Source organism: Apodemus sylvaticus, chromosome 17, assembly GCF_947179515.1.
Source record: "Apodemus sylvaticus chromosome 17, mApoSyl1.1, whole genome shotgun sequence".
NCBI classification, from domain to species: domain Eukaryota; kingdom Metazoa; phylum Chordata; class Mammalia; order Rodentia; family Muridae; genus Apodemus; species Apodemus sylvaticus.
Genome location: NC_067488.1, coordinates 72084325 through 72108454, shown reverse-complemented (window position 1 = coordinate 72108454; position 24130 = coordinate 72084325). Strand labels below are relative to the sequence as shown.

The 24130-nt window shown below is 41.8% G+C and overlaps 1 protein-coding gene and 1 non-coding gene across 2 annotated transcripts in view; one reads left to right on the top strand and one right to left on the bottom strand.

The window, feature by feature from the left end:
* Nucleotides 1–24130, bottom strand: part of Senp1 (SUMO specific peptidase 1) — a 58051-nt gene that overhangs the window by 19574 nt on the left and 14347 nt on the right. Inside the window, 8 exon segments of the mRNA XM_052161473.1 lie at nucleotides 627–782; nucleotides 1400–1484; nucleotides 2452–2490; nucleotides 6779–6833; nucleotides 8726–8997; nucleotides 9080–9183; nucleotides 18972–19143; nucleotides 23216–23375. Of these exon segments, the coding sequence (XP_052017433.1) occupies nucleotides 627–782; nucleotides 1400–1484; nucleotides 2452–2490; nucleotides 6779–6833; nucleotides 8726–8997; nucleotides 9080–9183; nucleotides 18972–19143; nucleotides 23216–23375 (1043 nt within the window).
* Nucleotides 12060–12186, top strand: LOC127668259 (small nucleolar RNA SNORA17). The gene has a single exon (XR_007974040.1). It is a non-coding gene; the product is annotated as a small nucleolar RNA SNORA17 (small nucleolar RNA).

Genomic DNA, 24130 nt, shown 5'->3' with positions numbered 1-24130 from the left:
AAAAACAGAGTATGTATATATACATATATATATATATGTCCTAATGAAATCTATTCCTTTGTATGCTCATTAAAAAATAAAAAATAAAAACAAAAAAATAGTACTTTTCAGCTCATAATTTGCTATCAAATTATCTCCTATGTCAGCATATAGGAAATGGTGGGCTCAACTCCCCTGACTACAATCAAAACAGAAACAAAATCTCCCAAGCCAAACCTAACAACAAAAATTAGTATTTTGAAATAAAATTTATAAAAAACAGAAATATAAATTTACTGCATACCTTCCCACTAAAATTGCTAAAAACCCAACTAAAGCCATTATTAACAATTTTTAATTGCCTTTAAAAGTAAACATTGGTGCAAAATACAAAGTATAGCTAAATTAATCTAAATGTCAGATACTCTACTGAATTACATTTGAAACTGTCCTCAGCATCCTTTCTAGACAAAAAGCAACTTGAGCCAGGATCTCACTATGCAGCTCTGACTAGCCTGGGACATTTGTGTTGACCAGGCTGGCCTCAAATGCAGAGATCCACCTGCCTCTGCTTCCAGGGTGTTGGGATTAAAGGTGCCTGCCATCACACCCAGCTCTACTGTAGACATTTTCAGTCTGTTCTTTACCTCTGTAATTTCAGGAAATTCATCTTCACTATCAGTTAGTTGGTGACTTTTTTTCCTAGTTTCTTGGGCAGCTGTGACAGGAATCTCCTTTTCAAGAGGTACACGAAGGTGAAGTTCTATGGAATCAAGTACAGCGTGTTCCTGCTCCTGCAATCTCTGGAGACAGAACTTTAGAATCAGCGGGACAAAGCAGTCTACTATTTGACCTCTGTGAGGTGAGTCACCCTGGGACATAAGCCACTTACCATAAATTCTAGGCTGCCATATACGCAAACAGCGTCACTCAGGCTGGTAACCTCCCCAACAGTCTCAGCCTGGAGGTGCTATTTATTTTATAATTTTCTTCAATAAAGATCTATCTATCTATCTATCTATCTATCTATCTATCTATCTATCTATCTATCTATCTATCTGGGTTTTTTGAGACAGGGTTTCTGGATGTCCTGGAACTCACCCTGTAGACCAGGCTGTCTTCAAACTGGAAGAGATCCACCTGTCTTTGCCGCACAAGTGCTGGAACTAAGGGTGTGCACCCCCCCACCCCCACCCTGCTTGGTTATTTTTATTTTTAGGAGTTAGAGCTTTGCCTGCATGCATGCATGCGTATCAGGAAGGTGCCTGGCTTCTGAGGGTGCCAGATCCCCTCCAACTAGAGTTGCTGGTGGTTGTGAACTGCCATGTGAGTGATGGGAAAAGAAAACAAGTCTTATCCACACAGTGCTCTTAACTGCTGAGCTGTCCTTTATTCTTAACCCTGCTTGTTTTTTTTTTACCTGGTTTTGAAGCCGTAGTGCCAATGCTTTCTGTTCTTCAATCTGGCGCAATCTTTCCCGAGCTCGAGAATCATAAACACTAGTTCTAGGAAATGAAAGCAACAGTCAGATCAATCACTGAGTATATCTCTGCTACACATAGTAGAGAACCAGTAGTAAACAGCTCATGTATACAGACCTCACTCAGACCTCACTACACTTACAGCTCAATACAGAGTAAAACAACATGGTAATTTAAACTATTTTTACCGCTTTTACTGGACTAATTTACATATAATTAGTGTGACTTCTGTACCTATTTGTAATACACAGTTGTATTTCAAAAGCATGCCTCTTAATGAGACTGGTGAGAGTGAAGCTTAACTCTAGATATCCAAAGGCTGATAGCCCCACAGAAGAAGAGAGTATACTGTCAAGACAGCAGCTAAATATTACATATTTAAACTTACAAGGACCAAGGGCTGAAGAATACTCTACAGGTTTTGGCACTTGAAACTAAATATTTTCAGTTATTACTCAAATTCTCTTGTAACTCAGCAGTGTATGTAATAATAAAGGCATTTACTTTATTCTTTACATAACTATCTTTGGAATATTTTCCAATTCAATTTAGCTTCAACAACTGTTAAATAGTTGACAAATATGAAAACACAAATCTCCTAACTGAGGCTGGAGAGATGGCAGGCACAATGGTTAAGAACTCCAGAGGACTTGGGCTCAGTTCTTCGTATCCATATGGTGGCTCACAAGCACATATGGTTAGTCTGTAGTTTCAGTTCTAGGGGAGCCTACATCCACTTCTGGCCTCTGTGGGCACTGCACGCACAAGATACACACGCATGCAGGCAAAACACACATGAAATAAAAATAAATAAAATCTGAAAAAACTAAATATTTTAGCTCTAAGAGAATCTTAAAAACCCAATAGCTAAAGAGTACAAATAGGTAATTCTTATTGAGTAAAAATAATTAGGATAATTAGCTAGTTGTTTGATTTCTTCCTAAATGAAAATGATGAGAAGAAAAAAACAGTATCAAAAACAATAACTTACAATTCTTTGATCCATAGCTCTGCTTGGAAGAAAGTAGGACTATAGGTGGGGGAAGAAAATAAGCAGAAGGGGTTAGGGGGGATTCAACTATTTTTACAAATAAAAACAATCATTTCAATAGTTTGTAAGACTCCTTTGCAATTATGGAATAAAAGATATCCAATTGACACAAAGTAACTAGTTTGAATTTTAATTGAATCTAACTGAAAATTAAAGAACATAATTAATACATATGTACTAAAAAGATGAGATGAAGATTCTCTAAAGATCAGAGAATGACGTTCAGCCCACTCTCAAGAGATTATAAGAGAGAATAACATATGCTAAAAAAATTTCTTCTAAGAGGATATATTAAGATAGAAAATTACTGTTCCCACATTCTTAAAAGATTTAAGCAAAATTTTAAATTCTTGGCCTTCTCAGTCTGAGTCAAAATATAGCTGTAACAGCATATTTGAACCTGTTACAGGATATTTTCTAGTTAGAGTGGCTCAGCCCTTAGCATACACCTTTAATCCCAAACAATGAAGGTAAAATTAGTTTGTAGAAGGAAGCACCCATGTTTGAAAGTAATGTCTGAATGGCAGACAAAGGGAGGAATCAGAGACAGATTTGACAGAATATGCTACGCCGAACTCTCAAGAGGACAGAGAGGACAGGGAGGCTACTTAGGGAGAGACAGACAGCACAGGAGGAGCAGAGCAGCAGGGCAATAGAGTGAAGATGGTGGGGAGCAGCGCAGTAGAGATGAGAGGGAGAGTGGAGCGGCTCGGAGGGAGAAGACGGCAGTGTTATCTGTAGAGTTTCACAGACACAGATTGAAGAGAGAACAAGCTAGACACAGGGAAAGACAGAACAAGCAAGAGAAAGAGAAGGAGTCAGAAGACTCAAAGAGACTGCTAGAGTTAGTTTGAGGCCAAGTAGAGCAATTCAGAGGCTGAAAGAAAAGTCCGATTGAATTGGTCAGGTGGGAGAGGAGTTTGAGCCGGAACAGCCAGGCAGAGACCAGAAAGCAGAAAGAACCAGAAAGGGGAAGCTTCTTCAGCAGCAAGTCTCGGGCTGAAAACATTTAAACCTAGAGAAGACTGTATGGAGGCTCGAAGCTTAGCTTCCAGGACTAGGCCTAGGTTAGCAGACAGAGACAGTAGGCCTCCCAGACAACAATGACAACAGGAGAATAAAATTACATTTACACATGTCCAATCAATGAGCCAAGGCGGAGGGAGACAGCAGGCAGCTCTGCTCCAAGGATCACAGGCCTATTCCATTCCACAGGCTGTTGTGGACAATCCTAATGAGGAACACTGAGGAGTGGCAGGAGTGTTAACTGTTACGACAGCTTCCTCCCTCCCAACTGCTTTATCTCCTTGAGAATCTCTAACTACGAGATCTAGCACAGAAACTAATACAAGAATAAACTCTTCTGAAGGAGACCTTTGAGGTCCTCAGAGCAAGTAGATAGTTCCTGATTCTGAGCAAGTCACCTTACCTCTATGGGCTTCAGTTTCAAGATGTGTAAAATAGTATGTGGTTAAGAGTTCTTTTAAGTCCCCAGTCACCCATAGGCCATGACTTGGCAAAGAAAATACTGTTCTACCCCCTCAATGTCATTAAGGTTAATGAGAGCTAGTCACCTTTGGCTCAATAAAAACCCCAGAGGGCAAGAGAGACAGAAAACTTCAGAAATCATCATCAGCAGTGTAGTTTTAGTGTGTCACACACACACACAGTCAAATCAACACAAGAAGATATTTATAACATGATACAAAGATGTAAAAAGAAATACACCAGATTTCACATTAACAGGTCATGAATTTATCTGCACTCCTTATTAAAATATGAATTTCATGAAAATACAGATTTTAATCTATTGATAAACTACTGTGTCCTCCTCCAGTCGAATACTACCTGCTAGAGAGCAGAGCCTTGACTGCTGGATAAGAACTAATGTAGGGGCGAGGACGTCTCCTCAATGGACTGTAGGGGCAAGTACGTCTCCTCAATGGACTGAGGTAGCTGTGGGCTCAGGAAGGACAATGATAAGAGAAATTGCATTTCTAAAGAGATTACACATACAGTAGTAAGAGCGACATGCATACTGAACATAGTTGATCCTACTGCTCTGTATGTAAAACTGGCCTAGTGGTTTTATATCGTTAAGCCTCATGAGATCTCTATATTAATATAATATGCAACATGAAATCATTACTCATACTTTACAGAAAACCAAACAAAACCATGCTGAGGTCCAGAAGGACACGCTGTGTCAGAACAACAAGTATTATAAGACTTCTCTGTCCAATTCCAAAGACTGTGTTCCTTCCTCTAGTGCTGAAATGCCTTTCATTGTGCTAACACATTAAGCAACAAGGAGAACTGAGTACTTGGACTACAAGAGCACATTTTGAGCTTTCTCAGATGTTTACTTATTTAGGAAAGATTCATTTACTAAACATCCACCACACTTAAGATTAAGTGCAAAGATATAAGTGGTAAAATGCAGGGAGGTTGCATGTCTAATGTCACCTAGGGCTCAGAGACACCACCTAGAAACACTAACATATGAATCAGATTTTTGAAGAAGTAAGAGTTATTCAGTAAAGTAAAGAATGGGAATCCTAGGCAGAAGAGTGTCTGAAGTAGAGATGTGTACGCCACATTCCAGGAAAACAGGGCAGGTCCTCACTGTCAGAACTGAACTAAAAGGCAGTAGCCAGAAACTGAAGGCTGATCAGCCCAGTCTAGGAGAGCAGCTTAACGTCAAGCACAGATGTCACTCATTACTCCAGCTCTTTCCTCAAAAGCTCACACTTTTCTTCTTCCACCTTACTCTTCAAGTCATTCCGAGGAGAAATTGTCCATAAGGGAAAGCAGACTTAGTAAAGAATCAATGAGAAATTGAGAAATGCTTTGTCTAACACCAACTTCTTCTGGGAGAGGGTCTTAACACTCAATTTTTTTGGCTAGTGAGGAACAGAAGAATAACATATGTTTACCTGAAAACCAAAAAGCTACAAGCAGAAGTCAGACCTGACTCTAAACACCATGTGAGAAATAAATCCAAATCATACATTCTCCTTGAAGAATTAACAGAGAAACTCTGTAGAATACCCAAAGCTTAGAATAAATATCGGAGCTGTAAAGCAGGGGATGGGCTAAGACAGAACCTTCTATCCCCTGCAATCTTCTCCTAAGAACTGCTCCTGTCACCAAACTGGCAGACAGACTGCCAAGGAAGGCTCCGGAGGATGCTGACAGCAGTGCAAGTAACTGACTGTCAACAGAGTCGAGCGCCTGCTGCCTCCAGGAGAAGTGAAGTTGGATCTGGAAGAACAGATTTAAGTTCAGATTTACACCAATGTCAGACAGAAACCATGATGTTGAGACAAAAACATGTATGGTATTTATAAACAAGTCTAGTACATCAAGATGTACAAAAGAATCTATTTACAAAGATAGCTCCTGCTGGGCAGTGGTAGCACACACCTTTACTCCCAACACTCTAGAGGTAGAGGCAGGCAGGCAGGCAGGCAGATCTCTGTGAGTTCCAGGACAGGCAAGGATACACAGAGAAACTCTGTCTTGAAAAAAACCAAACCAACTACGTCTAAACAAAAAGCAACACCTTCCACCCACTCCCCCCCAAAAAAATCCAAACCCCCTCAAAACAACAATAAAGCTACCAAACAACAAACAAATATAGCTCCTTCTTTGACTTCCATCAGCTGCATTTGACCACACTTGTTCCAGCCACAGTAAGTAAGCAGGGCCTCTAACTCTAGTGTCTCTTACTTCAGTTTTCTTCACAACATTGATAGTTACCACCTTTGTTCACTACTAAGTTGTAACCTTATATAAAATGCGGCTCCTTGAAAACAGGGAATCTTAGTCACTGCTGCTGTCCTGATGTCTATACCAATACCAAAAACACTGTAGGTTCTCAATAAAGACTCATGAGTGGGAAGAGAGAGCCAAAGAATGTAAGACATGTATGTGAAGGAGTTCTTTTATATTGCACTACGGCACTCTGCCTTAATGAGGTATCCTTCAGGTAATTTAACTACTAAGCGGTCATTAAACCCCTTTACTGATCAGACATTAAGTTTAGGAAGCTAACTGTGGCCGCAGCATAGAGATCAGAGCACGGACAACCTGGATGGTGCGAGACAGAATAAAGAGTGAAGGCTGGATGGAAAGAGAAGAGGAAGTCACTGAAATAAGTTGAAAAACACATGAAAGAGATTTTATACTATGTGACTGTCAGTAAAGAAACTGAAGCTAAAGGGTGTGGGGGGGGGATGACTACTGACCCTTGCCCTAGGTTTACCTGGAAGCTGGAGTCGAAGATTCCTTCACTTTGAGTAAAATCACAGAGTCTGATCCTAAAAAACACAAGAGTGGTTCATTATTAGTAAAATCCCAGCATTTACCGCGTCTCACTCAAGTTGAAGCGTCTGCATATTGTCATGTTACATGTGGAAAACATAACTTTAAGCATAGGACAGACAACAGTCAGCCTAAGCACACAGTTAAAATGGAAGAGAGGAACAGTTCCACTTGTGCCTCACAGATAACAAGAAACCATTAGAAACACAAGCACATCTGCTCGCCAGCTTCTACTCTTAGACTGGCCTGCTCTATGCTCCCTCCTGTTGCTAGGGAAGAAGACATGTCACAGTTTTTAAGTCTTGAGTTCACAATAAAACACCTACTAGATTAGGTTTACAAAAAGGGGGGAGGGCCGGGCGGTGGTGGCGCACACCTGTAATCCCAGCACTCTGAGAGGCAGAGGCAGGTGGATTTCTGAGTTGGAAGCCAGCCTGGTCTACAGAGTGAGTGCCAGGACAGCCAGGGCTACACAGAGAAACCCTGTCGGGGGGGCGAGGGGGGGAGGAGGAGGAAAAAAGGGAAGACACAGGTAGAATTTGTAGAAATCATTGTAGAAGCACAGATTTTATCACTGTGTAGTTTGAACGCTCACTGAGAGAAGGGCTCATGACCTTCTCCGGTGCTATGACTCCACCTCCCCTCACTTAACTTGGGCACGACGCAAGGCTACATCACATGTTGTCCCAGTCTAGCTCCACCTCAGGATCCTACTACATGATAGGTATTTCTGAGGTTGCAGAATTTTTTAATTTTAGATTTTTGGAATATAAGAAGAAGGTTCATAGTAAATCACTTCATAAAATGTAATATAAGTAATGTGTAGTTAAATAGTGATATCACCAAAAATTGAATCCTCAAGTAAGAATTTTTAGAAAGTGAGGAGTACAGTAACAATAGTAATAATAACAACAATAGTAAATCAACTGAGTTGAGAAAGGAGATAGGTGCTGTGTATGTCCAAAGAGTCCTACTATCTAACCATCTAATCTAAAACGTGCTTTCCATTATAATCTGAATACATTACTTAAAAATGAGGATTAACTACATAACAAAACCTTTACCAGCACCAATGCTTAGGCCGGGTATTTGGGGTAACTCAAAGACAGGCAGGAGACTCTTGTTTCCAAAATGTTCAACCTAAACCAGGTGTGGTGGCACACACCTTTAATCCCAGCACTTGAGAGGCAGAGGCAGGCAGATCTCAGAGTTCGAAGCCAGCCTGGTCTACAGAGTGAGTTCCAGGACAGCCAGACTACACAGAGAAACCCTGTCTCAGAAAAAACAAAACAAAACAAAACAACCCAAACCAAACCAAACCAAAATGTTCAACCACTCTGAAATGCATGAAGCATCTATTGTAATTAAGGGGTATATGATAAATAATTGATTAACGTTTGAAACTCCAGAGAACCCCCCAGGTGCATTACAAAAAAAGAGAAACAAAAGCAATTCCTGAAGCAGCTGGACTGAGTGAACTCTGACTCTTCTCAGAAAGTTAAAACATTTAGCCTAGCATGGTAGAGGATCCTGGAATCCAGTTCTCTGAGTAGGACTGCCACAAGCTGAAGGCTAGTCTACCACACAGCAAGTGCCAAGCAGACAGGGCACGTACATAGTAAGACCCCTTTAAAAAAATAAATAAAATAGTACAGCAAATCATTTGTACATAGGAAAAAGGAATATCCTTTAAAAGAGGAAGGGAGGGAGAGGGAGAGAATGGAGGTGAGAGAGCAATGGACCTGACATGTGCGCTTGGTGTCATAATGGCATAGCTACCTGGATCACATGTATTTAATAAAAATCTATTATGTTCTGAGTTATATGTACCACAGTTTTGCCTGCAACAGATCCAATGAATAGTTAACTGGTTGTTCGTATTATTTACCTTCGGATTGTGTATTTGATGCTGGTAAGCTATCTGGCTGATGAGGTGCAGAGAGGTGATGGTGAGGATCAGAGTCTTTGGATCCAAAGGCAACATCCGGGGTACCAGATGACAGGGAATGTACACTGTGGGACAACTGCTCCTGTGCAGTTAAAATGCTGGCAGATCCAGAGGATGACGTATCAGAACCAATGACATGAGATGCACAAGAGTTTCCGTTTCTCAACAGCGAGTCTTTCAAAGAGTTCTTATTGGAACTAAGACACCGAGACCTGGTAAAAGGAGGGTACAGTTTCAATATCAAGTAACAAACTGTAAAGTTAAATTCCTACGAAAGATGCGTTTGTGACTCACAGGTGTAACGGAAAATGTGTTGTGGGCTTGGCTACAGAGAACTGTTTCCCTGTGACCATCTGCAGCAGCTGTCTGTAGATCTCCTTCTCTTCTTCTTGAACTGTCTATAAGGGAGAGAGAAGAAAGATCTTAAATACATCCAACGAGGGAAACACTTTTCAAATCAGCATGTAGATCTCAGACTTAATGCCAAGCTCTAGCAGTTCTGAAGAGAAAGAAATATCGCGCATTAATGACGCCCTCAAGGTACTGTGCATGGAGGTGATCAGCAGAATCAGATCTCAGAGAGAGCATGCTTTGCAAAGTCACGGTGGACTTAACAGTGCTGAGAAGCTACTGACTAGGAAACCAGAATGCCACGAAGCAATTATTTAATCACTCATATGATAATGAGTCCAAAAATAATACTTCTAAATTAGAATCCTGAATAACCCTTGAGTCCTGATGCTGATGATAAAGGTCCCGAGGAGAGAAGCATATAGCCAAGTGCCATCAAAGGTATCCTGCAAACAGTTCCTTATTCTATGCAGTGCAAGTGTTCTTTAAAAATGGTTTCTATCTCCACCACTCATTTACTTATTTTTCTCTAAGTCTCAATTTAGTATTTTGAAAAAATAAAACAGCACATAATCTGTAGGATTTACTCACCGAATTGAACATCTACTGTGCTCTAGTCATTTGAGATTTACAAACTGAATAAAAAAATTGCCAGCTTTTGTGGAGTTTCTATTAAGGCTGTCAATCAAAAACTTGTTCTTGCCATGAAGAAAATTAAAGGGCAAGGGGGATAAAACGTGACCGAGACAAAGAGCGTGAAGAAGCACGATTTCTCTAAGATAACCTTTCAGCAGAAACCTCAACTAAGGGAGTAAGTTAAGGCTGTGCATACACAAATGCCAAGCTTAAAGACAGGAAGGTGCTTGATGTACTCAGGAGTCTTAACATCAAGGAAGAGAAGAAAAAAGGAGGTCACTGGGAGGGAGACAAGGACTCCATGAGACCTGCAAGAGCAAGCATCCACTCTGCCCACAGCCATGCTGGGCTCACCAACAAACATGGCCCTGTCGCTTTTCTCAGCCACTCATTTTCACAAAATGCATTATAGGACATATGACATTATTCAATAAGAGCATTAACATTTTGTGTAATTGTAAATGCTTATTGAAAGCAGAATGAACTAAGTAACTAATTCTGAAAGTAAGCAGGCACTGATGTTTCTCTTCCTGAGCCTTTCCCTGTCGCTACACTGTCATTATAGACATTTCAATTGTGAAATGTGACCACTCCAACTCTCCCAACAGTTGACAGCTAAATGATTACAACAAAAAGAAGAACTAACCAAGGGTTCAATGGTCAGAGACTCCAAGGGGTCAGGATCCTGGAAAATAAAGGCACTGAAGGAATAATGATAGGAAAATATTAAATGTCTTTGTTTTCTGTGAATTACTCTTTTCCTTTAACCTTGCTTCTTTCTTTTTTCTTTCCTAGACTCCTTTGTTTTACCCTCTAGTTTTTCTTACTTTTCCCTTTACTAACTGTTAAGTTCCCAGTCCCTGCTGTTGCCTCCCTCTGCCCCTATGCTCATGGCCTAAGAGCTGTCCTTCACTGTGTCTTATCTTAGTTTTGCCTGTGTCATGCTGTCTTGGCAGCTTGATTTTTCCCTTGAGTGATATGAGGATGAGTCTCCAAGAAAGACTGCTCCTCCCAAATCAAACCCTGAAGAGCTCCCATCCCAGGCTAAGGGCATCCCAGGCTGAGGGCAGAGCTCGTGCTGTACAAGCCTGAGGATGGGTCTGGCTCCCCAGGAGCAGCGAAATGCTGTTGGGGAATGGATGACAGCCTTCCTACAACTCCACAGGTCACAAGGTGGAGACAGGGAATTCCTGGAGCAATCTAGCTAGGCAGACCAGGTTACAGGTGACTTCCGGGTTTAACTGAGAGACTCCGCTGCAGTGAGTATGGTGGACTGCCACGGAGACAGAACAGCTCAACAGTCTGGAGCAATACAAATGTGACCCAAAGGAAAATAAGAACTGTGGACAAGCTGAATTACTACAGTTGATGTCATTAAAGAAAGGGAGAGAAGAAAAACACTATTTTCAGGTGGGCAGCTGTGGCCCACACCTTTAGTCCTAGCACTCAGGAGGCAGAGGTAGGTGGACCTCTGAGTTTGAGGCCAGTGTGGTGGACAGAACAGCTAGGGCTACCTTGTCTCTAAAAACAAGACAAAACACACAAAAAGAAAAAAAATACATGTATGTATTCTAATAAACTGGAAAAATCCAGAAGGGATGTATATATGTTTGGATATTTATATGACCTAACAAACTGAATGAGGTACAACAATCACCTGAACAGATCAATAATGATACTGAAGCACCAATGACAGTCTCCCGACAAAGAAAAGCCAGGACCACACACTGACCAATGAAGTCTTCCAGACTTCAGAACTAACATCAGTGTTCTTCAAATTATTCCATAAACTCAGAAAGAAGTGCTCTCAAGCTTGCTCTATGGAGATGGTACTACCCTGAGACGAATGGATAAGAACACAATAAGACAGTGATAAACCAAAGTCTTTTTCCTTTTTTCTCTGTTTTGTTTTGTTTTTTGAGATAGGATTTCTCTGTGTAAAAGAGCCCTGGCTTTCCTTCCTTTGTAGGTAAGTCTGATCTTGAACTCATAAAAATCCACCTGCCTCTGGCGATATAATAAACCAAATTCTTTGATGAACATAGATGTAAAAATCCTAAATAATTTCCAAACAAATTCAACAATACATTAGGAATCCTGTACACCATGACCCCATTGGTTTTATTCCAGTGATGAAAGGCTGACACACAAGACTCGGAGCACAGTCTTTCATAAAGAGAAGCAAGAAGAATTACATTATCATTTCAATAGCTGCAAAAGCAAGTCTGACAATGCTCAATGCCTTTCAAGTTAAAAGCCCTGAAGGAAAGATGCCTCCTACCATAAAACCTAGCGGCTTTGCGGATATGACTGCTGTGTCACATTTGTGTCAGTAGGTGGCAGAGAGGAGAGAGGCTATGTCAACCTTCAGTGTTCTGACCTGTGGACATCTGAATGATTAGTAGCTTAATATTCCCTGAGAAAACAGACCCTAGGACCGCCACCAATCTGGCCCCAGGGAGCCTGGACAGGGAGCTGCCTGAGATGACCATGCAAGTGCAAGGCCTGAATAGGCTCCAAGGACAGGAGGTCAGAGACCAGGAGAACCCTGCCAGGAGTCACGGAACCCGGGGCTCCAGGTGTGAATGAGCCCAGACAGATGGCCACTCAGGTGGGCCAGGAGAGGAATGAGCCTGAAATGACTGCCACAGACTGGTACCAAGGCGTCTGAGCTAGTCTGAGATGAACACCAGTCTACCAACCGCCCCCAATCCTGGGGGGAGGACAGGACAGACCATGCTTGAGGTAACCCCTGCCCAGCCCCACAATGCATGAGCAGAGACTCCTGAAACAACCCCCAGACACTCAGAGATCACAGATGACACTAAGAGGAGCAAGTAAGGGGTGGAGAAATGGAGGAGAAAGAGAAACAGAAGGACTTGTGCAAAATCAAGAGGCAGAACTGGAGACTTGAGGGTAGGGAGCAACAGCCTGATGTGATAGCACCTGGGACCATGATGGGTGGGTTCCTGAGCTGCGCTGACACTAGGGGCCTTGTCTGGGTTAGTGGCCCTGAAGCAGCAAGCAAAGGCTAGACAGATGTCTCTGGTCTGGGCTGCCACTGGAGACATGTTGCTGTCTGAGGGCTGCACAAAACTTGCCCCATTCCTCACCTGGGCATTGTAGGATAGCTGGCCTGGGGCGGGGGGGGGGGGGGGGGGGGGGGATGAGAGCTGACTTCACCATAGCCAGCTGCATGTGTAGGCTGCAGGTGAGCTGGCCCCAAGGGCATGACTGACCGAGAGCCAGCCCTGCCTCTTGTCTGCTAGGCAGTGGTGCAGATGAGGGAGAGATATTCTTTCCTCCCTCATCCCTCACCATCTGTGGCAGAAGGGAAAGTTGAATATTATAATCCCAGGATTATGAGAGCAAGAGAACTGGCCATGTCCCTCACTGGCTGCAGTACCTTGCCTTGGCAGCAGGGTAGAGCTGGTTCTGGTTGCTGGGGTTGTGGGTAAGTTGGCCTTGAAGGCAGGAGAGCCTAAGAGCTAGTGGGCTGACTATCTCTGATACCTCTCAGGCCCAGATCCAGGGCTTTCAATTGGTCTACCCCAATGTCTACCCCATCAGTGAACTACTGAAGTGCTGGTCCTACAGATCCAAAGCCACAGGATCTCCATGGCACAGGGTGACAGCAGGATACCTGAGAGGAGCCCTAGTAAGTAGCAGAAGCCAGAGGCCTTGTGCCAGACCAACAAGTCACTGCAATGAACATCTGCAAGCTAAAAAGTGTGGACACAGTGGATACACTACAACATACTGCTACTTCCACAGTGAGCTTTTCTTTCCTGTTGTGAAGAAGGTCACAAGTGCAGAGGGGGGTATGAGGGTAGGGGAGAGAAGTGGGACTACGGTACACAGTGTGAAGTTCACAAAGAATCAATATAAAGTTTAAAAAAAAAAAAGAGTGTATAAAAAACCCTATAGTTGGGCTGGAGAGATGGCTCAGTGGTTAAGAGGACCAACTGCTCTTCCGAAGGTCCTGAGTTCAAATACCAGCAACCACATGGTGGCTCACTGCCATCTGTAATGGGATCCGATGCCCTCATCTGGAGTGTCTGAAGACAACAGTGTACTTACATATAATAAATAAATAAATCTTAAAAAAAAACAAAGCACCTATAGTTTTTATGGGATATGCTGAATGGGGGAAAACTAAAGATATTTTTTCTAAAATAGAGAACAAAACAAGAGTTCTTGTTCTTACTAATTTCTAGCTAGAGCAGTAAAGGCAAGAAAAAGAAAAGAAAAAAAGCATTACCAATAGGAAAGAAGTCACCAAATTACCCCACTTGCTGATGATAGGATCAGATACTTAGAAGACCAGACTCCATTAAAAGACTTTGAGGCTTGGTAAGTACTTTCAAAGTAGCAGGATACAAACTAAACATACTCATTTCCCTAGCAGCCTCCCAGAGCCACCCAGGAAAACTGACCCTAAGCATGTCTGCTGCCCAGGCTTTTCACTTGATGCATGGAAGGCTGATGACCTGCTTCCTTGTAAGGGACAGCAGGAAACCCTGTACTGGACCGGGGATTGCAATAATAATAATCCAAGTGGCTGCTCTCTCTCAAGTTTGAGAATTTCCTTGAAATGAGTACAATTTCTCTTCTGTCCCTGTTATAAGTTTATATACCCTCACAGCTTGTAAAATGTAACCATCTGGGGTCTGCTTTAAATTTTTGGTTGTGAGCCTAGCTGTTAACAGCTGAGCCATCTCTCCTCCAGCTTTTAATTTGGTAATTCCTTCATGCAATAAGCTGAAAAGAGCTGACAACAAAAAGTAAAACCAAAATGAAACAAAAAATAAAAAACAACTCTCTACAGCAGCTTCACACTCACAAATGAGTGCCTAGGGGAGTGTAAACGCAGAACAACATGGAGGGATAAATCTAACCAAATAGATAAAAGATTTCTCAGTGAAAACCACAGAACACTAAAGAAAGTGAAGACACAGAAAACAGCAACAACTCCCATGTTCGTGGATCAGCAGAATTAATACTGTAAAATTAACTTTTACTGAAAGTGATCTATAAAGTTAATGAAAACTTCATCAAAATTCCACAGGCATTCTTCACAGAAATAGAAAAAAACAAAATAGAAAAAAAAAAAAACAATACTAACCTGGGTATGGGGGGACATGCCTATAATTCTAGCTCCTGGATATGGAGGCAAGAAAACTGGAGTGCAAGGTCATCTCTGGCTCTGCAGCCTGAGTTCCATAAGACCATGTTTCAAAAAAATTAAAGGAAGGAAGGCAAATGGACAAACCAACTGACTGACCTAAATTCATATGTAAGCATGAAAATGACTAAATAGGCAAAGTAGTGAAACCTCTGTGGTAAAACTATACTAAAGTCATATAAACAAACCAGCATGCTACTACCAAAAAAGCCAGACATAGACTAACAGCAGAGGCAATTCAGAAGTAACCCCACACAGCTTTTAGCCACTTGATTCTCAACAAAGGTGACAACAAAACATGTTAAAGAAAAGTCAGTTTTAACAAACAGTTCTGGAAAGACCCAATGTCTGCATGTAGCAGAGTGAAACTCGGTCCCTACTTCTTATGATATAAAAACAAAACAAAACAAAACAAAACAAAAACTCAAAACAGATCACAAAATACTTGAAAGATTGAAAATACCACAAGAATTCTGAATTAAAAAACTGGGGCTGAAGATGTAGCCCAGTGGCACAGATCTTGGTAGGCTCAAGACCCTGGAACTGATTACCAGTACTGCAAAAACAGTACAATCCTCAAAAACAACTCAAAAAGAGTAAATAATGCAATTATAAAATGGGCAAATGATGTTGACAGTTTTCAAAAGAAGATAATACATAAAAATTTCAATAATTTTACTCATCAGAAAAATGCAAATTAAAATTACTCTGAGATTCTGTCTCCATCCAGTTAGAAGGACATCATCAAGAAAACAAGTAATACTGGTGAGGATGGGGTGGGAAAAGACCCTTTGTGTGCTGTTGGAGGGAATTCCCACTGGAGGTTCCTCAACAAAACTAAAAATAGAAATAATATATGATTCTGTCATACTACTTCTGGGTATATAACTCAGTGTGTGTGTGGTACGAGGGAGGCGACGATCAGTATACAGTAAAGGAATTTAGGGCTGGGAAGATGGTTCGGTGTTAGGAACACTAATTGCTCTTCCAGAGAACCTGTGTTCAATTCCCAGCACCCACATAGTGGCCCACAACCATCTGATACTCTAGCTCCAAGGGATTAGAATCCCTCTCCTGTCCTCCTCCGGCACCAAGCTTGCAAGTGGTACACAGACATACATGTAGGTAGACTATCTGTATGCATGAAATAAAAATAAAATAAAACATTTAAAGAAAGGAATCTGCATTACCATGTTCATAGCAGCACAACTTATAGTAGCCAAGGTAACACATCCACCTAGTTTCCATGGAGTAATGGTAAAGGAGATATGATATACGGATATACACACACAGGACTGTTATTCAGCTATAAAGGAAAAGAATGTGATCAGCTGCTTGCAGAAAAATGAACAGAACTAGAGATCATCATGGGAAATAAAGCAGATTCAGATAGACAAATATCATGTTTTATCTCACATATATACTTTGGATATGGAGTAGGGGTGGGCATGGTGGTACATGCCTGCAGTCCCACTACTTTGGGGTCTGAGACAGGAGGACTGCTGCAAATAAAGTACACTCTGGACTTCATAGTGGTAAGGCAGGCCAGGAGTACACACTGAGGACAGGAGAGAGCTCAGGACAACCAGCTCCTGTGACGGAGGAAAAGGCCTGGGGGGAGGAGCCAGCAAGAGAGGGTCACCACAAGCTCATGTGACCACACACTTACACACATGTGGAAAAAGAGAGGGTCACCACGAGCTCATGTGACCACACACTTACACACATGTGGAAAAAGAGAGGGTCACCACGAGCTCATGTGACCACACACTTACACACATGTGGAAAAAGAGAGGGTCACCACGAGCTCATGTGACCACACACTTAGACACATGTGGAAAAAGAGAGGGTCACCACGAGCTGATGTGACCACACACTTAGACACGTGTGGAAAAAGGTCACAGCGAAACTCATTGTTAATGGACAGTGAAAACATACTAGCAGAGAACAGAAACTATCACACAAGAAGAACTTAAGGAGACTAAAGGGCACATATCTTTAAAAAGGTTAACTTTGGTTCCAAGCAGCTTGGACAACAAGAGAATGTTTGGGAGGATGAATGGTACGCAGCTTCTGAGAAGAACGAAGCTCCCCGCCATGCAGAGCTGTGGCCTGCAGGGCTGGTGACAAGAAAACACTCACCTGGCTAGCCCGAGTCCCTGGGATGGCAGTGGAGGTGACAGGAAGCCAGGAAGGACTGTTGATGAGCGACAGCTGACAAGAGAATTTACAGCCTGCGCTCCTTGGGAGACAGACTTCTCCTCAGCTGCTACACCGCTGGATCCCCTCCCCCAGACAGCCTTTCTCTGCTTCATTCAAGAATAAGCACAGACCCCTTCAAGTCCAGAAATTAGGAAGAAAATAAGCCAGGGAGGGCAGCTCAGACCTGTAATGCCAACACTTGGGGGGATCAAGAATTTGAAGCCAGCCTGGACTATAGAATGAGCTAAAGGCTAGCCTGGGCTACTGGGTGAGGACTCCCTCTCAATAAAACAAAAACAAAAACTACTTCTGTATGTATCAACTAATACATACTTGGTGCAAATTGTAGTAACAGAAAAGGTGAAATAAAAGTGATGAGGTTGAGAAGTCAGCCGGTGGAGTCACTGCTGGGACTCAGGCTCGGTCCCACAGCCCCTCCGCTGCCCTCGGACTCAGTCTCCCTTTACCCTCGTCACTCAGCACTGACAGCAAATTCACCACTTTCCTGTTCATCTGTGCTCTGTGGATATTTCAGGTTCAGTACAAACCTAAACCTCAGAAAAGCACATCTTTACTAAACATTTACCATTTTACAAATACTGCCCTATCTTCTTCATTAACAAGTCATGCGACCCCTAGCACGTCCCGCTGTCCTCCTGACTGCACAGGAAGCCACGCTGGGCAGGAGTGGTTACCATGCTGTGTGAAGGTAGCATACCACAAGCGACTCCAGAAGGCCTGCACTCAAGACCTGCTGTACCGTTTCCCAGCCAGGAGACTTTCCTTTCGCATTTGTAACATACTGACTATAAACTCACCTTTACCTATTGTACGAAGTCACAAGAATTCAATTATTTAATATACTAATAGAAAGAAAGCCCATTAAACAGCAAACAGTTCGAACTACTAAGACACTGAATAAATATGCAACTGAACAGGTGCCTGCTTCTTGCTGTGCCAAGTGTACGCTCTCAGTCAGTAGCACCCTTTCAGTTACTGAGTGCAAGAACAAGTGACAGAGAACCGCTGTCTTTTGAGAATGTCTATGATCTCCAAGATCCTACTTGAATGAAAAGTAAATAAATTTAACTATGCAAACACCTACATAGAAGCCATATGTTAACCTTGGGTGCTGGTCCTCAAGAAGCTGTCTTCCTTTTGAAATAGGGTCTCTCACTGGCCTCAAAGTTACAAAGTAGACTAGACCAAGGAGCCACTGAGGTGCCGACACCTTCCTGTCTCTGCCTCCCACATGCTGGATTATAGCACAAAGCACCTGTGTGTCTACACAGCACCTGTGTGTCTACACAGCACCTGTGTGTCTACACAGCACTCATGTGTCTAGCTGTTGATGTGACTGATGGCAATTGACCTACAGTCTAATCCGTGATGGAAAGCACTTTACTGACTAAATTATGTCCATAGCCCATCACTGGTTTTCTAAAAAATTAATTTCTTTTTATTTTATAGTTTGCTTTTATAACTGACGAAAAATGTTGCTAGTGAGAGATTTTCAATAAATTTTTAATAAAACAAATTTATTAAAACAAAAACTGCTGAGTGAAGTTCATGGTTTTACTAAGGAAAAATAACAGTTGAGAAAGATCGTGAAACAACAGAACAGAAGGCAGTAGGAAAACTGTTTTTCCAACATTTTAAAACTTAGAACAAAACTTTATAAAGAGTAATTATGGGGAGAAACCAGAGCATCGGATTAGGGATGCACAGTGGTTCCTGAGCAGATGACCGACCGACCAGCTCGCTGCACGATGGGCCTTCCTCCTGGCGTCTCTGGCTGCAGCTTTTCCTTACCTCTTCTACTGTGCTGAAATGTCGCCTCTGAGTTTTCTTAGGGCTTAAAAGACTGCGACGACACGACCCGCTCCAGGACGGACTTGGGACAGGCTTAATGGGAAATGACTTTTCATACGCAGACACGTGGCAGTGGTGATTGGACTTTCCCACAAACGTATTTGATAATCCACTAAAAAAAATTGTAAGAAAAGCTACAGTGATTATTTTTACTTTTCAGAAATAAAAACAGGACTGGAGATGTGGCTCAGTGGTGAGGAGCACTGTCTGCTCTTCCAGGGGACCTGGGTTCAATTCCTAGTGCCCACAGGTGTAGTGACATTTCTGGAATTTCAGTTTCTTTTAAAAAAAAACACAGAAATATAAGAACCTGCTTTCGTTTTAAATCTCAGATGTGGGCTATAGGTCTGCTTTGCAGCGGCTAACCGTGATTTGCCTTGTGTTCTAGCAGAGGCACAGTTTTGCCAGTACAGATAGTTTCTGCAGTTGTGTGACAAGTGGAATTCTGGCAAGTTTTCATAGGGTATTTAAATGCTAGAGACCGAGAGGCAGAGTGGGTTATTGGTAGTTCATGGGGGTTGGGTGTGGTTTGTTAGTAGTCACTCTCAAAAGAGAAACAAAAGAAAACAATAGATTCAAAGATCTCTGTTTTTCTCTTCCCTCCATCCTTCTTCCTCTCCCACCTAGTGATGGGGGAGAAACAGGGTTGTGGAGGCAACAGATAAAAGGTGGGAGAAAAGAACCCGCAAAGTAGTAAAGACCAGCTACACACATGGCTGCTCACAGCTGTGTAACTCTAGTCACACAAATGCCAATGCACATAAAAAGAAAAGAGAAAAGCAAACAGCCAGAATGACAGAAGTACAACTGTGGAAATACACATTACACAGGTTATAAAGCAGGTTTTGCCTCTCAAAAGATCATAAACTGCTAAAGTATATATCTAGCAAATAATCAAAACTGTTTTTCTTGGATTCACAATGTAGAATTTCCTTTCTCAAGAATCAGTTAGCAATATGGCCTGAGAGAACAAACCAGGTTAGTCTTTGTTGAAGAACCTGAAGTGGAGGCACACTAACCACATATATTTCATCTGTCACTACTTCACATTTCTATTCTATGCCCTTTGGAAGGAATTACTTTAAACATGTAAAGGTGGATAAAGCTGAGGTCTTCTAAACCTTTGCAGTGAACCTTAAATTTCCTCCAGGACCAACAGAGGGTGCTCCTCCTTCAGGAAGAACAACCAGAAAGCGTTCTGCCAGGGTGTACAACACTTGATGGATTCTTACTCTCTGTGCCCTTTCTAGTGGGAAAATGAACAAGAAAAATATCTTTGTGAACTCTAAATCCCAGTCTGTCTAAAGCTTGCTGGTTTGAAGCTTCTCCGTCCTGATATGACACTTCCCACCCACCTTCACCTGCAAGCCTGAGGTCCGACTCTGACTAAAGTGAACTGTTTTTTCTTTCATTTCCCCCCCAAGGACTCAAAATAGTTGCATAGCTGTCTAAGCTAGATTCAATAAACTCAACTAATCTAAATGAGATGACCTAATCTAAAGAACCAAAAACCAAATATACTCTCTTAGTTTTCAAAAAAATCTATGACCGTTCCTATATAACACAGTAGAGGAAGGCAGACTCCAAAATCGGCTCAGGTTTCTGCAGCCAGGCTAGGCAGACAGCGACAGTGCAAGTGTCCAGGAAAGAGAAAGGGGGCTTTCTACCTGTGCTTACTCAAATGAGTCTCCTCAACATTAAAATAACTAAACCAAAAAGCAGTATGAAGGTATTTTGCAATGCCAGGAAACAAGTATCCTACCCATATTTAATGAGTTTGTGTCTAACAGAGCCAGTAAGTAGCAAGTTCAAAGGGAACTTGACAGGAAAGATATGTCATTAAAACGCAAAAAGCAAGTACCCCTCAGGGTAAGAGCACTATAGTGACCTAAGAGACTCTGACTAACAGTGAAAGGAAGGCTGGGAATGCAGCTCTGTGGGACAGCGCTTGCCTAGCAGGACTGAGACCTTGGTGCATACTGAGCAGCACAAACCAACCTACAGGACTGAGACCCTGGTGCATACTGAGCAGCACAAACCAACCTACCCCAGAACAAGACAAAGGACAACACGAATGGTGAAGGTGAAGTCTAACACATACTGAACTCATTATGATCGTTAAACTATATCAAGTAGCCATTAAAAAAGAAACAAAACTACTTTGAAAACTAATTTTAAAAAGAACTAATCATTTATCCTACCTTTCCCACCACAGACCATACATTTCAGGGTAACCAAACTGCCTAACATTCTGAGGAAAACAGAATGCCAACTAAAATAGTTTCATTAACTTTAAGAATCATTAGATAAGGGGCTGAAGAGATGGCTCAGCAGTTAAGAGCACCTACTGCTCTTCTGAAGGTCCTGAGTTCAAATCCCAGCAACCACATGGTGGCTCACAACCATCTGTAATGGGATCTGATGCCCTCTTCTGGGGTGTCTGAAGACAGCTTCAGTGTACTCATATACATTATATAAACAAATCTTTAAAAAAAAAAAAAAAGAATTGTGCTCAGGTTGGTAGATGTTTTATTTTTGTTTATCTTTATTTTTTAATTTAAAAAAATACATATTTTTTCTGTAACTTCATATAAATATGGTATTGTCAATTTTTAAAAAAGCAATTTGCTAAATAATGCATGGATATCTTTAGTGAAGACAAAAATCACATGTTGCATAGTATGCAAGTACATGAGCGCTGCTACCCATAGGAAAGACAGACAGGAAGACAGACAAACAAGGAGAGGCTTAAAGGAAACACCAATGGGAGAAGGAGCTCATGGGCAGGGCCAAGGTTCTTTCACTTTACTGTTAGTCTTTTAATGTTTACAGTGTAAATGTCCCGACTCTTACATGAGTAAGTAAGTGGTGAAAATGATCCCAGGAGCCATGACAGACAAATGTCCCCACAACTCATGTGCTGATGATCTTCAAGTAAATAAAAGCCATTCTGGGGGGCTGGAGAGATGGCTCAGTGGGTAAGAGCACTGACTGCTCTTCTGAAGGTCCTGAGTTCAAATCTCAGCAACCACATGGTGCCTCACAACCATCTGTACAGCTACAGTGTACTCACATACATAAAATAAATAAATAATTAAAAAAAAAAAAAGCCATTCTGTTGGTTTTAATCAGTAATAGGAAATTTGGCTAATGAGGAAACTAAATGACCTTACATTCCTCAAATACATATAAAGAATTTAAAAAGTTACAAAAGGAAAAACTTTATTTATATATGTGTTGGGAGTCAGGCATGGTTGTACATGTCTGTAATCTCAGGACCTAAGTGTTAGAGGCAGGAGAATCAGAAGTTCAGGGTCATCCTTGGCTACATATTGTTTGAGTCCAGGCCGGGCTAAATGAAAACTCATCTCAAAAAATAAAAAAAATAAAACTATGCTGACTGGCCAGTAACAACCAGTGGTAGAGTATTTGCCTAGTGTGCCCAATCCCTGGGTCTGATTTCCCAACACTGTCAAAAACTTAAAAATAAGGAAGTATTTCTGAGATATTTATCTTTAATAAGCAGTATCTAAGTGTGACAACTCTGGGATAAAGTACTCCCTGACCCCTTCTTTCTAAGAGTTACAAGATGCTTGGCCCTAACTGACTAGTGCAGGCGTCAGGCAGCTGTGTTCTAAGGAAGGTCACGTGAAGGACTAAAATAGCTGAGTTTGGGGCTGGAGAGATGACTCAGCAGTTAAGCACTACTTGCCTAGGGTTTAATTCCCAGCACCCACATAGCAGCTCACAACTGTCTATAACTCCAGTTCCAGAGGATACTACATCTTCACGCAGACATACATGTAGGTAAAGTACCAATACACATGAAATAAAAATACATACATTGAATAAAATAAAAAAATTTAAAAACTGTGCTAAGTTCTTTGCCACTCCTGTTGCAGAGATCAACCTACTTTCCCGTCAAATCTGCACAGCTGCTTGACATTACACTAAGTCCTAAAGCACTGAGATGCTATCAGGGTTTCCTTCACAAGTGTCTCTTATCATTTAGAAGGTTCTGCTGGTACCCAAGTTCACCACAAAGGAAACAGATTTGTATATACTACGATGGTTTCAAGCCCTAAAATGGTGCTCTCATCGAAAATTCTAATGAAGCATCTATCTTCCTGCCATCCCCCTGTATCTGAGGAAGGGTTTGAGAAGTAGGTAGACCAAAAACTAACCTTGAGGTCTTCCGGGTTTCGAGGTAAAGACTTCGGCTATTTCTTGGTTTTTGCAATGCTGAGCCTGATGCTGGAGTGGAATTTCTCCATTGTCCATTTGCACTTTGACCAAAGGTTCTTATGTCACCTGAGCCAAGGAAACTGTCTGAGGAAGGGTTATCTAAAAGAAAATGAAAGTTTCAATAAGTTGAACAAATAACTAAATCTAGGCCTTTTTATGATTGCAACCATGTTCCATCATTGCATTCCAAAGTAACGTAGCATATCACCATGCCTCTCATGGAAAAGATCCCAGTCTCAACTGCCAGTAAATCTGCAGTAAGGGAACTTCTACAAACTATAATCGATTCAGCCATACTAACCTGAAAATTGATGAAGGAGCTGAATCCTGCCACAGCCATGTGCCTTATCTGCATCAATGTGACTCCGTGGTGTCCACCAAAAGTCAACATTTTACCCCAACTATATCTTGCAAGCACTCCCAGGCCTGGGCCTGAAAGAAGGTAGGCCAGACCAGTGAGAAAGCAAGCGGGGGGGCCAAGGGGATGGTAATTCAAATGCACAACAGTCATTGCTTATAAGCAGCTGGGGTCACTGCCTTCTTGTAATTAGCATGTTCTAGACTCAAAGAATCTCTCAAACTGCTGCTCACACTGGCTGGCTTATGGCAGGAACGACCCACTGTAGACCTCTGATTCTAGTACGACCTTCAGTTTCTTAAAGCCACAATCATTACATATGTCATCAATAATCCAGTGGTTGCTACTACAGTCAGACTGAGGATTATTTCTTACTTTAACTTTATGAACTCTAGATTACAACCTGGAATGACAGCTAGGAATAGAATAATTTCTCTGCCTTCCTTTCTCTATTTGGAGGACCAGATAATTAAACCAGCTCTCACAAGATAATTTT